The sequence below is a fragment of the Schistocerca americana genome, chromosome 2 (assembly GCF_021461395.2).
Source record: "Schistocerca americana isolate TAMUIC-IGC-003095 chromosome 2, iqSchAmer2.1, whole genome shotgun sequence".
NCBI classification, from domain to species: Eukaryota; Metazoa; Arthropoda; class Insecta; order Orthoptera; family Acrididae; genus Schistocerca; species Schistocerca americana.
This window is the reverse complement of record NC_060120.1, coordinates 386,251,561-386,269,326: the sequence shown is the minus strand read 5'-3', so window position 1 is coordinate 386,269,326 and position 17,766 is coordinate 386,251,561. Positions and strand designations below refer to the sequence as shown.

The window sequence follows — 17,766 nt, the reverse complement described above, 5'->3', positions numbered from 1 at the left end:
ACCTGAAGATGACGGCAAAGTCTGTCGAAGCTCGTTGTCTTAAATGAGAAATATTTATGCAATCTAGGCTGTTGAATGTTTTTAGCAAGTAAAGCTGATCGCTCCATCAGTATTCTCAAAATGAGAAAATTCAATCATCTTAGCAAAACCTCCAGCTTTTGATAATCAACTCCTGCCGTCTTCGTCAGTCGCTCCTGATGATTATGATGATTATGATGATTATGATGATGATGATGATGATGATGATCGCTGCGAGCCTGAGGCTTTACCCAGATCTCCCGTCGCAAGAAAATTCGTTCTGCAATGAAAAGAACATTTTTTTTTAATGACATGAAGAACTTTATGTCCACCAGATAATTCATGTTTTTTTTTGTCGATAGAGAGACCAGTAGCAGCATAGGCCAATCAGATTAAAAAGAAACTGCTAAAGCAAGAATAAATCCAGTTGTTCAGACACTTAACGATCTTGCGAAACACAGAATTACGCTGCATAATTCACTAACGTTTACGGCATAATATGCACATCTCACTGGTTCTCGATCGGCCTTGCGCTTTTCACAGAAATCATCGTGGCGTTTGTCACGAACGGTTTAGGCAGACCATAGAAAACTTAAATATAGATTTTCGGACGGGAATTCGAATGGCTGTCCTCGCAAATGGTGGTCGAAACCAGCATGCCATCTTGCTAGGGATTGAAGGTTGACACAGCTACTACGTTTTGACGATGCAATTGAGATATTCTATCTACTGCAAATGATTAAATATTAAAAAATTGCCACCCAAACTCTTGTTGTTTATAGCCCTGTAACTGCATGATATCCTCTTGCAGTTATAGAAGTCGGTAAAATGCGATTCTGTTTTAGGTGCGTCACGACAATGCCTTGAAAATGCTGTTCTAGTTCCATAATACAAACTTAAGACATCCGATGCCATAAGGAAATATCACTTGAAGATACCCAAAGACCGAGACCTTCAGAACAAACTTCACGATGCCAGAAAATACACCACTTCTGAGGCTTTCAACTACCTTTGGTTAAAATACCTGCTTTTTCTTCATGGGTTTTTTTCAGGTGTTTATTATGTCCTCTGCAGAAGAGGAAGAACCAAGTTAGCATTTAGAAAGTTCCCGGTTCCTCTTGACAGCTTGCCCAAGGTAAACATATTGATAAACGTCAGCATTTCGTTTCGTAGTATGGCAGGGTTGCTCGGTACGTCTTCCGTCCTTGCCATTTCAGAACCTCTGCGTCACAGCGGCAAGTGGCCTTAAAGTTGTGAACGGCTGAGAGGCTAGCTAAATAACAAGTGCACCAAAAGTTAGAATAGTAGCGTAACATTTTAGTGTCGCTGAAGCCGCTCGTGTCAAGGGAAGCGATTTGCATCGTATTAATTTTGCCATTGTTTCTCTGTTCCTGTGTCCGAGAAACTGCCCAAAGCCAAAAAATTTCTTGTAACGTTAAATATGTTACCAACGAGGCGGTAGGTGCTCAGAGGTTTCAACGAAATTCTCCGCAGAATACGAAAATAGGAAGTATGGCATATTTCACAAGATTGATGAGTGGCACTTGAGATCAAGTAAGAATGCAGCTGGGATATCGCCTCTGCAGATATTTTAACTGTGATTCGAAGGGCGTCGTGGATAGCTTTTTTTCTGCTGGTATCATTGTTCATCTGTCATATTAAAGAACGAAGTACGAAGGAAAAATAGTGCGAAATGCTGCAGAGCAAAGGGTTAGAGGTAAACAGGTATAATGATATGTATAAAAATGAAAGTTACAAACCTCGGAAATGAGAATATTAATTTCTATCGGAGGGCGCAAAAAGATGTTAGGCGTGAGACAACGAATACCTCGGAAAACGTACGACGCAGTTAGAAATTTAGATCGTGAAACAAGGAGGCAGCTCAGAAAGATGTGGAACTTTTAAGGAAGGGGACATTGACACAGCAGATGGTTGAAAAAGAGGGAAACCCTACCTCAAAAGCAACTCTCACAAGTTGTAGAAAGCCTCTTAATAATTGCGCATTTTATTTTCATTATTACTGCCACTAATGCTATTATTATTATTATTATTATTAAGTAGAGTGCTACATGAGGAGAGCAGATAGGGAGGGAAACCAGGAAGCAGGGGACAAGCGAGCAGTATTAGCGCGCAAGTCATGTCTTATCTAGATTACATTGTTACGGACTGGACAGTACATAGTCGCCTCGCATGGAGATACGTATCTCATCAAGTAATTATCTGCTGTTGACACTATGATATACTCCAGCCGACGATCAAAGAGCACATGGCGTCCTGTAATGTTAGTTTCGTAATATCCACAATGCACTCGTGACTTTAATTTGACAAAACATTTTAGAGCTGTGAGATTTGTACTCCGTAGAAAGGACTGAGACGTGATATCACCTATCTTACAAGGACTCACTGGCCCTACATGAGGACACTTTTTCGTACCTGTCGTAAAGTTTCGCGAAGAGAAACCCTACAGAGTAAACCTCCACCATAAAGACGTCGAGCACGCGAGTATACGAGGTTAACGATTCGGCATTACAGAAGCGTCCAATTCCACCCGTTTGCTTTGACACTTGACGTTATCAGTATGGCGGAAACGGCTAGTTCCAGGTTATGCAATATGGCGACAATGAAGTCACTAACATACGCACGCCAACAAACATGAACAAAAATAAAAACGACACAATGTCTCACTCCTAAATTGAAATGAAACTAACGGACAACAGCGGAAAATTGGGTTTAGGGCGGGGACGAGCTAAATATACACAATAAAAACACCGCAACATCCTAAAACAAATAAAATAAAACATTTAAATTACAACATTCTGCTACACCAACAAAACCACGGTAATCAGACATTTCCCTTGACCTATATAGCTCAACAGCAACTGTCGGTACAAAAGAACCAACACCCACAACCCCGTAAAGTAGAATCGGACATTATCCTTGATCTATATAGCTCAATCGCAGATATTGATACCAAAAAACCAACAACTGCGACTCCGAAAAGTGGAACCGAAACCCCAGCAACTCAAAAACCCGAATACCCAATATTAACTGCAAGAATTACAACACAACCGACGCGCCATAAATATACAACAGACAAAACATCAGTTACTATAGAATAAAACAAAACACGCACGTTATCGCGCGAACTACCTAAACTGAAAACACCGTTAGCACGATGACAACCAAAACTCAAATGAACCCATTACCAGCACGTCCACATCAGAGGGCACCATCAAATATAACAACATGACATCCACAAACACAACCGACTTAAAAAAAAAAACACGCCGTAGTGACGTCACACACACACATCCATAACCTCACGGGTCAATGCAAACGGGTGGAATCGAAAGCTTCTGTTGATCTGATTCTGTACGCTACATAACATTGCGGTAACAAAACGGCAGTACATGCATTCACACAGACGCCTTACAAAATTATACACTGACAAAGATAACTAGATGACTTTGGAAGAAAATTATAACTCGATATCTGCAGAGAGAGAGAGAGAGAGAGAGAGAGAGAGAGAGAGAGACACCCCCACATTGGATCTCAGTCACACCGTAGTGGTTTAGGTATTCCGTCGCTGATTTCAATTGGACGGCCGTATGGATTCTTAAGGACAGGGCCCTCACCCAACCAGGCACATAATCCGTCTTGATGAGCCCACCGAACAAGTGTAGTCGTTGTTGGTAGGAATGGGGTTCAAATTCGTGTCCTGAAGTCTATATTTAGGTTCCCTGAGTCGTTTCAGACGAATGGCAAGGAGCTCTGCCGTTACGAGGATTTCGTATGTTAAACTATTTATACATAAACAGGGTGTCTCATTTATCTTGACCATTACAAACCACTTTTTTGCTAAGAAGCAAAATAAGAAATGTATCAATCAAATGATGTTTAACTGCCAAGGGGACATTAACCAGCATGACTATCTTTCTTGTAACTTGATTCGTTACCAAGATATGAAAAGCTGTAATTTTTTTTCAATAGCGCCCTTTGTTTTTCATTCGGTAGCCTCCTTTATTTCCTCAAGGCCTGATCAAAAACATAGCACAGCGTCTCATTGACGTAAAGACCGCTTTATTAAAAACGTAATACAAAATTCACTTAGAATCTCTTCTACTTAATACACAGCTTGCACACCTGGGTAATGTAACTCGTCTAATTGCTGGAACTGACAGTAGACAAATGGAAATGCAGATTGGTCACTCTCTCATACGTATTCGGTTGGAGGTTTGTGCTCATACAGTGTACAGCAACGCAGAGATGGTATAAGTGCTACTCATGGGGAGATTTAAATTATTATAACAGTGAGTGCAGTAACGTTTCCTTATGTATAATACGGATACATGTAGGACATTACTGTAGTACGTTCTCCGCCGCATTCCCTTTGCATCATCTCTTCGTTAGTGTACCTACTTAAACCTTCAACCGAAGACGATTGGCTGAATGACATGTTCATTTTCCTTGTGTTTCCGTTTGTTTCCTATCAACTCTAAACGGACGAGTTACGATAACCTGGTTACCTGCACAGCGTGATGGTACAGGAAAGTAACTCTGTTTTGTGTTATGTTATACATAGCGTCATGTTTGCGTATATGTGCACTACGATATGTTTTTGAACATTCTTGGAGAAAGGAAGGAAGTACCGAATAAAAAAATACGCGTGCTGTTTTAAAAAAGATATATTTCTGTTCCTGTCTTGGTGACCAACGAAGTTACAAGATTCCCGGGTTACTGGCCAGGGCAGCAGTCGAACATTTTCTGTATCCAGAAATGCCCGTACAGGACCTGCAACATGCGGTCGTGCATTATCCTGCTGCAATGTAAGGTTTCGCAGGAATCGAATGAAGGGTAGAGCCACGGGTCGTAACACATCTGAAATTTAACGTCCACTGTTCAGAGTCCCGTCAATGCGAACAAGAGGTGACCGAGACGTGCAACCAATGGCAACCCATACCATCACGCCGGGTGATACGGCAGTATGGCGATGACCAATACACGCTTCGAATGTGCGTTCACCGCGATGTCGCCAAACACGGATGTGACCATCATGATGCTGTAACAGAACCTGAATTCATCCGAAAAAATGACGTTTTGCCATTCGTGCACCCAGGTTCGTCGTTGAGTACACCATCGCAGGCGCTCCTGTCTGTGATGCAGCGTCAAGGGTAACCGCAGCCGTGGTCTCCGAGCTGATAGTCTCTGCTGCTGCAAACGCCGTCGAACTGTTCGTGCAGATGGTTTTTGTCTTGCAAACGTCCCCATCTGTTGACTCAGGGATCGAGACGTGGCTGCACGATTCGTTACAGCCATGTGGTTAGATGCCCGTCATCTCGACTGCTAGTGATACGAGGCCGTTGGGATCCAGCACGGCGTTCCGTATTACCCTCCTGAACCCACCGATTCCATATTCTGCTAGCAGTCATTGGATCTCGACCAACGCGAGCAGTAATGTCGCGATACGATAAACCGCTATCGCGATAGGCTACAATCCGGCGTTTATCAAAGTCGGAAACGTTATGGTATGCATTTCTCCTCCTTACACGAGGCATAACAACAACGTTTCACCAGGCAACGCCGGTCAACTGCTGTTTGTGTATGAGAAATCGGTTGGAAGCTTTCCCCATGTCAGCACGCTGTAGGTGCCGCCACCGGCACCAACCTTGTGTGAATTCTATGAAAAGCTAATCATTTGCATATCACAGCATCTTCTTCCTGTCGGTTAAATTTCGCGTCTGTAGCATGTCATCTTCGTGGTGTAGCAATTTTAATGGCCAGTAGTGTACTTTCGGAATATTATACACTCCTCAAAAAAAGTTTCGCATCACCCCAGTTCCCATAACTCGTGAAGATTGACGTTGACTGTGAATATTGTATCACAGACACAGTCCCTTTGACTGTTCAGAGATGTCACTAGACCCGCTCAAAGATGTAAACAACCATGCATGAGCAGCGCCTATTAGACGGAGGGGGCCGACAGCCAATCAGTTCCAGTCATTCTACCAAGGCTGTGGTACACGGCACTTGTTGTCTGTATTGCAATCATGCCTAGACAGTCAATACCGTGGTTCGATCGCGTCCGCATTGTTACTTTGTGCCAGGAAGGGCTGTCAACAAGGAAAGTGTCCAGGCGTCTCGGAGTGAACCAAAGCGATGTTGTTCGGATATGGAGGAGATACAGAGAGACAGGAACGGTCGATGACATGCCTCGCTCAGGCCGCCCCAAGGATACTACTGCAGTGAATGACCGCTGCCTACGGATTATGGCTCTGGGGAACTCTGACAGCAACGCCACCATGTTGAATAATGCATTTCGTGCAGCCACAGAACGTCGTGTTATCGAACGTGGTTGGGATGGATTGAACAGGGCTGCTTAAGGACGACGTGACCCACCAACCACTCTGAGGGATTTACCCCGAATCGCCGTCGAGGAGTGGGACAATCTGGACTAACAGTGTCTTGATGAACTTGTGGGTAGTATGCGACAACGAATACAGGCATGCTTCAATGCAAGAGGATGTGCTATTGGGTATTAGAGGTACCGGTGTGTACAGTAGTCTGGACCACCACCTCTGAAGATCTCACTGTAAGATGGTACAACATGCAATGTGTGGTATTCATGAGCAATAAAAAAGGCGGAAATGAGGTTTGTGTTGATCACTATTCCAATTATCCGTACAGGTTCCGGAACTCTCGGAACCGAGGTGATGTCTCGGAACCGCGGTGATGCAAAACCTTCTTTTGATGCGTGTACTACCTATTAAGTCAGTCGATCTGACATACGCTTTTGTGTCGCTGCGAGACGGTGTTTGAAAGCGAAAACTGTTACAACAAAATACTGTCAATGCTTATTCCACTTCAGTGCTACCTTTTTGCTAACGTTGTTGCGGCTAGCAACTGTGTGAGGTACGTAAACATCTAGATTATGTTCGGAAAGGTGGTTTCTGAGAATTTCTTGTCATGGATAAGCTATTCATTCAGAATGCAGTAGTTCATGAACCAAGGGATCTCTCCCCAGCTGAGAACGTTTGGAACGGTGTGGGCAAGGCCCTCGAACCATCTCGGGATTTGAAGGACTGGGACACCAGTTGGAAAGAATTTGGCACGATATCCCTCAGGAGGACGTCCGACAATTCTGTCAATCAATACCAAGTGAATAACTGCTTGTGTAGGGACCGGAGGTGCACCAATGCGTTATCGACTTGTTAAATTGTTGAAGCTCTTTCAGCTGAATAAAACATCGATTTTTTCTGAAATTGTAGTCATTTGTTTTTGGTACATGTACATCAGATCTACAGAATTCCGTCGCATTCGGATAATTTCTTCGTGGTGCGTCTTAGATTGTAGTGTATTTTTCGGTAATTGTCAAGTTTCATTCGTTCGTCATGGTGTACTTACTATTTTGGATGTTATCATATGTATCTGATTGATTGAACTCGTTATATCGCAAATCCTTTGAAAATGGTTTAACGTCGGAACACGTAAGGTATAATAAAGTCAATAAAATAATGTGGGTAGGACAAATAGTGTTTTTGTAGTGCAACTAAATGACCGCGATATCTGATGGAGCATTTATGCAACATATATCTGGCTTTATCTGTGTCACAAGTGAGGGAACTTGCGTATTGGTCAACAAGAAGCGGGCACCCGGTGTTCCGCCGTGCGTCACGCAGCAGGCGGATATCCGCGTGATAAGACCGTGCCGTCTGCACTCCGCTCCGGTGTTCGGTGCCTGCACACCGCGCGTACCTCGGGACCCAGCGGCCCCTCTGCGCTCAGCTTAGTTCATCCTCCGTCATTGGGTACTCGTGTACTGCCCCCTCACGCTGTCACCTCACTGTCGGGCAGAACGGTCGTGCGTCTGTGGGAATACGAACGGTGAAGGTTAGGATTGGTAAGCAACAAACTTAGATCTCTGGTGTGGCGAACGTCACGCCACACACATACCGATGGAAGATTGTGGTACACATTAGTTTAAAAATAGGACATCGATCACTGACGCACCGTTTCCTTCTCCGATGACATCATCCAGTATGTGAAATACAACTTTCGATAAATATATTGCATGCATTTCATATGATGACATTACCTCTCTATGGCTGGCGACCTGTCATTTTAACATTTCGTGAAGTGTCAGGTCTCCAACCTAAAGTGTTAGGGAGAGAAAGTCAGTAACTCCGAGTGGAATGTTTGGCCCTTGTTCTTAAGTAGTCAGTCACCCACATAAGAGGCAGTGTGACATTAAAAAAAATTAGGAAGACACGAACCACATATTTGCGTTAACACAGCTAGACATTCTGAAGAAATTACCAACATTTGTTCCTGGGGAATCGTCGCAGAACAGACATTGTTCAAACCACGAAATTTGAACTGTGAAACGTATCTCCTCTATTGAACAAGGACTCATACCTCTTGGTATGGAGTTTAGAACCCATGATTACTATACATATTGTCTTGTTTTGGTTCATACTACCACTTCTGAAAAGTGTCTATCCTACAGTCTTAGCTACAACGGTACTGGTACATGTATTCCACTGCCAGAGGCATCAGAACGATTTTCGCTTGTAACTTTTGACTCGTTCGTTTCCGGTCCAGGGCCCTTTTCCTCAAATTGATACATTTATGCTTCTCCGTCATCCCCGAAAGTTTGTTACATCATCACGGAATCATCCTATACAGGCAGGAGAAAAATTGTCACGAAATTTTAACCTTGGATAGCTGATGCCAGTAGGAACCAAAATTATTAATGTTGTGTAGGTCGACAACGCACCATTCTTAAACTACTGAAACTTGGCGCCACGCGCTCCGATTGGCCGCGGGATTGCTCTGTTGCTGGATGCTCTGGACAACACATGACCGCGAATGCTTTGCGTTCCGGAGATCGCGATGTATCCAAGGCGGCCAGCACGCTCGGTGGTAGCGCGCCAGTCTTCCACTCTGGGGGCGAATCCGCCGGGATCCCGACACATCCATTGTAGTTTCATGATAAGACGTAACGGGAACAAACCCGTCAACAGCTGTTAGTTCGCGCACAGAAAGTCTTTTGCAAATTGTGTTGGCCATGAAAAGAGCTTTTTTTTTTTTTTTTTTTTTTTTTTTTTTTTTTTTTTTTTTTTTTTTTTTTTTTTTAGCTAGGACATTGTTTACTTAAAGCAGGTGCTCGAACTGGCGACCCTCTGACACGACACAAGTTTGGTAACGTCGAACGGTTATTTGCCAAACTGTTCCAAAAATTCCTGGCATTGCCCTGATGTCATTGACGACTTGTTGAATGCAATCCGTTAATTCCTCCTTGTTTCTAGGTGGTTCGCGTCGGGGTGGGTGAACTAGAACCTTGAACAATCCCACAGGAAAAAGTCCGGTAGCGTGAGGTCTGGTGATGGCGGGGGCCACGACCTATTCGACATGTGTGCATATCGCGTTGGGGCAGTGACTGGGACGAGGACGTTTGTATGTGTGAACCGACAACCATAGCGCTGCCCGTCAACCGACGAACGCACCTTGGTTGCTGAGGGTTGGGTTGTTTGGGGCTAGAGACCAAACAACGAGGTCATCGGTCTCATCAGATTAGGGAAGGGCGGGGGAAGGAAGTCGGCCGTGCCCTTTTAAAGGAACCATGCCGGCATTTGCCTGGAGCGATTTAGGGAAATCACGGAAAACCTAAATCAGGATGGCCATACGCGGGATTGAACCGTCGTCCTCCCGAATGCGAGTCCAGTGTGCTAACCACTGCGCCACCTCGCACGATACCGACGAATGGCAACAGGGCAATACCACGGCCAATAGCTTAAAAATGATGCGTTGTCGACCTACACAACATTAGTAATTTTGTTCCCTACTGGCATCAACTGAGTTGTTGTTGTGGTGTTCAGTCCTGAGACTGGTTTGATGCAGCTCTCCATGCTACTCTATCCTGTGCAAGCTTCTTCATCTTCAACTATCCAGGGTTAAAATTTCATGACACGCTTATAACTTCGACGCTCTTGAACGTCGTTGGATGACGTTTCCGGACACTGGTTCCTATTCACATTCTCTTCCTCAGGACACCTTCTACAACCCCCTCGAAGTTTGTCGGCATAGTGTTTAAATCACCTAAAACTTTCACCGCAAGTATTGCGGAAATGGAAGGTGCTATTGATGTGCGGTTTTCACGGAATGATTGGTAGTCAGGGGCTCGTATTGTAAGCCAATCAACAGATTGTAATAATATTTACAAAAGCGTTTTTTTTGTGCAAATATACACTTTTTTAAATCCAACAGTGCCTATTGGCAAACTAAAAGTAGTGTCAATTAGAATGTCAGTGGTGTTTGTTGCAGCAATTTAGTACGAGTCGTTTGCAAGATAACGTTTTGTGTAAAGTTTCCACACTAACACTTGTTTGTGCTATTCAACCTGGATAGTTGCTAGGTACGATGTTGTTATGTTTCCTTACGGTGTGCTTGTGTGTTCCTTGAGTGCATTGCGACTTGGTAGCCAGCCAGTGTGTGACTTCCAAACAGTGGGTCGTAAGCGGACGGTGGGATTTACCAATGCAGTACAGGCCGACGTGGTCATGATGTATGGAGAGTGTAGGAAGAATGTGGCTCGTTCATGTACGGTGTATAGGACAAGATATCACAATAGACGTCAACCATCTCGGCGACTGTTTACCACCTTCTTCAAACAGTTACGTGAAAGTGTTAGTGTAGCACCTAGACAATGTCACAGAAAGGAAACAAGTGACGACAGAAGAGCGAGAAATTAATGTACTTGCGGCTGTTACAGTTGGTCTGCACATTAGCTCCCGCGCAATCGCACGAGGAAGTAGCATGAGTCAGGCAAGTGTCCTCTGCATGTTGCATCGACGTACGTTACATACCTATCACATATCTCTCCATCAAGAGCTTCAGGGAAACTATTATGAGGACCGTGTTAATTTCTGCACATAGGCATTAAGTCAGGATACTCTATATGTATCATGTATCTTGTTTAGTGATGAAGCCACATTTACCAATCATGGCCAGGTAAACCGCCGAAACGTGCTCTGTGGGTCTGTTGACAATCCCCGTTGGCTTCGTCAGGTGGGACGTCAGCGTTCATGGATTGTAAATGTGTGGTCTGGGACAGTGAGCCATCAGCTGATAGAACTGTTTCTCATAGACAGAACACTGAACGAGCATAACTATCACATCCTAACAGAGCATCTTCCATGGATGCAGCAAGACGTTTCTCTGCAGACTTGGAGGAACCTATGGCGCCAGCATGATGATTCTCCAGCCCATAGTGTACGAAGTAGTATAGCATGTCTCCACGAACTGTTTCCAAATCGTTGGATTGGACGCAGAGGACACAGTACTTTGGCCGGCCCGTTCACCGAATTTGACGCCTGTAGGTATTTTCTGTGGAGATAGCCGAAAAACGCTGTCTACAAGGGCATATCAAGGAAACCCGATGATGTGCAACGACATACTACTGCAGTGTGCTCGGAATCTCCGCTGAAATGCTAGCACGTGTGCGGCAGTTGTTCCGTGTTAGTCTGGAAGCGTGTTTTACCGCTCCCGGTGGTCATTTTGAACACAACTTGTGACGGTCAGTTGTCTCGTTACTGGTCAGAATCCACGTAACTAATGTGTCCACTCGTGTTGTTCTTTGATGTGTACTACCACAGATATTGTAAAAGAGTCAGTATGGGAACTTTCCAAAATACGATATCTCGTGAACGACTCGCACTAGCATCCGGCAAGAAACACCACTGACATTCTAATTTGTCCTAATTTTTGAAATTCTAATTTGTCCTTATTTTTAGTTTGTTAATGTCAACAGGAAAGTTCCGTGTAAAAACAAGTGTATGTTTGCACAAAATACAATTTCTAAGTATTATTACTGTCTGTTTAGTGGCTAAATTTACGAGCTCCAGACTACCAATCCATTCTGTGACCTCCGCACATCAATAGCACTTTCCATTTCCGCAATGTTTGCGGTGCAAGTTCTAGGTGATTCGCCGTGTGTGTGTGTGTGTGTGTGTGTGTGTGTGTGTAAAGCAAGTAAAATTATGGCGTGTGGAGAAAAGATAGAAGTAACAAAACTCATACAAATCGTTAATATATATGCAGACTGCAGAACACCACGTTTACAAGGCTATGAAGTTATTGAAACACCGGTACTTTCAACAGTTTTATTATTGTCTTTTTTTATTTTTCCTCCTGCAGGTGACTGATAGGGGCATTCCTAAAATATAATTCCATTCATAGCAGATGACACATTCTGTGATTGGTGTTGTGTTCGCACGTCAACTAGACTCATCAGGCGACGGCAGATCCGCACAGGCCTGCACACGCAGTTGCTGCCTGTTTCAGCAGAGGGAAGCCAGCCAGCTAGGTTCCCTGCGTTGCCCACGCCGCCACCCCCGCGCTGTGTTTACGACTGCTGCGGCTGCGGCGCCGGCAGCACAAAGGCCCGGGTTATCTGCTGCCCGCCCATAAAACGTCCACTAATATTTTTATGTCCACTGTAATTGCCCCTCCTGTATCTCCCGCCGCGCGCATTTCATATTGGTCCTCGCTTCACTGCTGCTTCGTGATGTAAATGTTAATTACGTCGCTTATCGACAAGCAACCGGTGAACGACGCCGTTATGCTCCAGTTAATACAGTTAGCCTCCGTCGGAAGCTGGAAAACTGGATATCCGTAATACAGGGTGATCAAAAAGTCATTTCCTGACTAAAAAATTACAAGGAACCGTGCTACAATAGATACATCTATTGATTTGTTGGAAATGGTAGCTTAACTCGTAATGTTGTTTATGTACACGCTTTCAGATGTGTTCCGTTTGTTGCCCGTAGAATGTCTACGCTATATTCAATTTCTCCCCTTGTCTTTGCGAACACATCTTTCCGTCACATGCTGTGCAGCTTTTTGTATTCGTTTCGCAAGACTTTGCTAACGTAACTCCACAAAAAAGTCAAGAGGAGTTATTTCTGGTTGAACGTCGTGGCCATAATGCTTGACTGTCTCTGCCGATCCATCTGTTCGGAAAGTTTTCATGCAAGAACTGGCGAGCAAATAGCGCGCACAAGAGAAACTCCCCCATTGCACCCCCCCTCCCCCCCAGATATAGTGGTAAGATGGCCCATTGGATAGCCCGTCAAAAACTGAACACAGATCAAGCATGAGAACAGGAAGAAGGTGTGAATAGAACTGTCGCAGGACGGGGTTGTGATCTTTATTCCCCTACGTTCCGTCTGCCTGATGCGACGAATGCTTTTTCTTTTTTTGCGTTGTCATTGATGACTGGCGGTTCAACTGAACTGTTCTGTTTATGTAAGCAGACTGGAGCACGTGTTGCGATGTTAGAATGTAGCCTTCAAACCGCAGCCTGATATACGACATGTATCGCACATTGACATCGGAAAATCTCATACTGTGCCATCTATGCTGCACTTTTGCTCTCCTAAGTACGAGAATCTAAATATCGCAGTGGAACAGCGATTGTGGTGTTTCAAAAAAGTGTTTGACTGATGGTAACAGTTCACCTCGTCTTGAATTAGAGTAGACTCGCGTCGGCTTATTTCGAGACGCAACCTATTGGGCTGCAGGATTAAAGACACGGTCAGTCCCTCAGCCTACAAGGTTTTATACGTTTAAGCATCCAAACTCTTGCTATTTTTGCTGTGTGGGACAGGCCACGAGGAAATTTTAGTTCATTTAATGCACCGGAAGTAAGTGATGTCTCTGTAAGAAAATACGGCAATATTTATTCACAGGGAGAACTTGCTGCAAATATCCTTTCTTTTGCTCAACTGGAGTATGTGCGCTTGCTTCATTTTCGCGACATACTCTACTCTTACGTTGTCAGAAACAGTGATTCTCCCATTTACGTGTCAGCAAAGCTGATTGTTGTTATACATGCGTTAAAGTTTTCTATTAACTACACTTACCATCAGAATCGTGTCCACGCGATGTTGTACGTAATTTAGGCACCATTAATATTTCGTAAATTGCTAGAGATGTTGGGTGAGCGAGAATACACAAAAGGAATAGTCTTCTTGCAACTGTTTAACATTTGTAGTTTGGCCCAGAACAACGCCTTTGATCTTTTTACTTGACAGTCCGGGGTGGATACAGCGTTCCGTTCTGGGAGAGGCGATCCACAGTTCGTTACTGTCCACTCCTCACAATCCTGATATAACATTTTGTCACTACAGCTACTGATGTGCCACAGATGCCTAAGATTTTAATAATATTAGTAATAAAATACAAAAAATATTATAATAATAATTTATTTACGTAAGATCTTCATACTTCACCTTAGCATAAGTTCCCAGAAACTGCAGTTCAGAGAAGTAAATAAATTACAGCGTTTGACAAGCTTTTACTCGAAAATTAAAGAGTATGTGTGTCGTGCAATTTATTTAACATCTATAATAACAACAAACTGTCACAACTTGGACAACATCATAATTTACACAATATATACTGGAAGCGTGCATTCATCATTGTCATTATTTCTCTTAGCACTAAGATTGTGAACACAGGTTAGCAGACTTAACTATTCGAGCGTATATATGTTGGGAATGGTGTCTCTTTTCGTCTGCAACTGGGGGAGGCTGTCTCATTTTCATGGTGGAATAGATTCTCTTTCTGTCTTGCCTTACACAACTACTGTAGCTTGCTGGCGGTTCCACCTGTGTTTTCAGGAACGTTGTCTGACTTCGTGTTGGCAGCTGGTATGATGAACCTGTGAGTGGATGCCTTTACCGGGCTTGAATGCCACTTGCATCCGGTTGGGGCACAAGTCTATCCACCTCAGGCAATTAACTAAAAAGTATCCTACGTTAAATGTAGCTTGAAATTTTCTAGGATTTCTTGCCTCTGTAATTATCATATTACTTTATTCGCCGAGAGTTAACTGAGAAATTTAGAATTCGTGTATGTGAAAATATGAATGCTTGTAGTTAAATGTTTTGAGAGAGGGAGCGGCATTACCATCCAATTCCCACCCACGCGCTCACGGATCCGCAGTACGCATCGCGATTGTACTGCCGGCAAACTTAGGTCAGTCCGTCTGTCTTAGCGAAAAGATTCACCACATAATGTAACAAAATTAATACCACTGTACTCTTCTTTTCAAGATCTCGATTCCCTCGTTTTAACGAGCTCCTGAATTCCATCCTTCTTTTTTAAATACGTACGATTCCATTATTACCTTCCACAAAAAATTCTTAAAAGTCTAATGTGCAAAGTTGTACCGAGGTGATTCTGCGCCCCTGGCAAAATTGCCGAAGCTTTCTGCAAGCTTTTGTACACAGCTTAACCAAATGTTAAAATTTGGTAAGTAAGTTTAATAAAAATGAAGCGCAGTTGAACCGACTGTCGAGTGACATTTGATATGAGATCTACAAGGGCTAGATCTTCAGCAGAGTGATAAGCAAAGAAATTGAAGGCTTTGGGTATGTCACGGTATATCTGTCTTTCATTCACGCTAGAATAACAGCAGCTTACAGCAACATAGATGCATCCATTCTCGCTATGTTGGACGGTGGATCAACAGCCGATATGCACGAAGGGCGTTCAGTAAGTAATGCAACACTTTTTTTTTCTCAGCCAATTTCAGTTTTAAAAAATGCGTATTTTTTTTTTTTTTTTTTTTTTTTTTTTTTTTTTTTTTTTTTTTGGGATGACATGGAATATTTCCATTTCAGCTCCTATAGTTTCATGAAGTTCGATAGCTGGCGACGCTACACGTAGTCTTTAAAATTGACCCTGTAACGAAAGTGCTTCCCAAGCCAAGAGCTGCCATTGGGTTTCTGTTGACGCTCTCACGGATCATTCTCTAACCGTCTGTTTTTCCGAGCTGTATTTTTCGGTCACACTCTTTCTGTGACTACGCCCTTGGTGGCGGTTTGCCTCACCCCTTCACAAACTAACTCTCGTGCCTACAATAATCGTGATATCGTGATTTTCTCTCTCTCTCTCTCTCTCTCTCTCTCTCTCTCTCTCTCTCTCTCTCTCTCTCTCGTATGCGTAAATTAAGACTTTCCAAACGAGGTTGCGCCGCTCAACTGAAGAACGCGTTGTTGCAGGTGAACCTGCGCTCCGTGGGGCGCAAGAGGTTCGCACACCTGTCCGAGTCCCTGGACGAGATCCACGTGGACGCGAACGTGCCGTGGGGCGAGGACACGTTGTTCACGCTGGAGTTCCGCGCCGACGAGGGCGGCCGCTACGCGCTGCACACGTGCACCAACCGCTACCTGTCCCGCGAGGGCAAGCTGGTCGAGACGCTCAACCCCAACTGCCTCTTCTCGGCCGAGTACCACCAGGGCCAGCTGGCGCTGCGAGACTGCACCGGCGCCTACCTCGCACCCATCGGCTCCAAGGCGGTCCTCAAGTCGCGCTCCAACACCGTCACCAAGGACGAGCTCTTCTCACTAGAGGACTCGCTGCCGCAGGCCTCTTTCGTCGCCGGACTCAACGCCAGATACGTCTCCGTCAAGCAAGGTAAGTTCCATCCTACCGTTGCCGCTTACGGCTTACTTCGGCAATAACGGTTGTTGCAATTGGGCATAGCTGGACAAGTGTTCAATATTATACGAAATTTGGTCTTAAACCAAGATCCTCAGTAAAAATATAGCAAGAATGTACAGGAACTTTCGTGGAAGGGAAAGGAATCGGAATACGGAAACAAAAACTGGACGGGGGCGCATTTTAATCAACATATACGAATCACCCAACATTTATGGCAGGTAGTGGAGAAAACATTACAAATACGAATAGAAGGTGAAAAAGTTGTTCTACGGCTACATTTGAAGAAAACAAAAAATGTTGACAACAGAAATGAAGACTCATGTGATAAACGGAGAAATCACTGTGAAAATTGGTAAATATATATCTTGTAGAATGTATGATAACAATAAGCAACTCCTGACTGAGAAAATACAAAGGCACAACTTGTGAAAACTGCTACAATTAAATTAAGCTAAAAGAAACTGTCGCTACTGACTAAAATAAAAATGGCTGAAACTCTGATTTTTTTTCCATGGTTGTGTGTGGATGTGAGTTGCGGACAATGAAAGAAGTGGATCTCAAGAAAATCGATTCTTTTGAAATGTGGGTTTTTTCACAGTAATCCGGATGAAATTAAGGTACTATGGGCATACAATGAGAGCGGAAGACTCATCAGAAAAAGCTGTAACGCTCGGAAGAATAGGACAAATACGAAGAAGAAAACTAAGTAGAAGTTGTATAGAGGACATCAAAGAAAGACCTGAAATGGTCCCGGAAGAACGGGGACCAAAACAACGTCCAGGAGTGCATGGAGGGACATAGTTAACCATGTCACTAGGAGTCTGAGACAACTAATGGATCATAACACACACGTTCTAAAAGTAATTATATTCCACAGATAATTTTTTCTGGTTGAGAATTATGTTATTCTTTCATATTTTAGTTTTTATTCATATATAATTTCTATTTGACGAGAGCACTTTTGCTCAGATGTTTTAAATCACGGTGCGATTACATGTATTCTACCTAACTTTTTATTCTGATGAAGATTGCCCTATTGCAGTCGAAACCGTGGTCAGTTGACAAAAATTTTGTGCAACCGAAATGACTGTATATACGTCCCGTAATTAAATAGCGTACGGCTACTGAATCACAGCCAATAAAATGTTTAAAATTTGAAGTGATAGCCGTTCATTTCCAAGCGCTTTATGTAATGTTTCTGCTTCAATTCGGCTTCGTAGGTCTCCACTAGGGAACTGCGCT

General features: G+C 43.7%; 1 protein-coding gene across 1 annotated transcript in view; it reads left to right on the top strand.

The window, feature by feature from the left end:
- Window positions 1-17,766, top strand: part of LOC124595016 (protein singed) — a 329,423-nt gene that overhangs the window by 220,513 nt on the left and 91,144 nt on the right. The window contains exon 4 of the mRNA XM_047133566.1: window positions 16,083-16,497. Coding sequence (XP_046989522.1) covers window positions 16,083-16,497 — 415 coding nt within the window. The remainder of the gene's footprint in view (window positions 1-16,082; window positions 16,498-17,766) is intronic.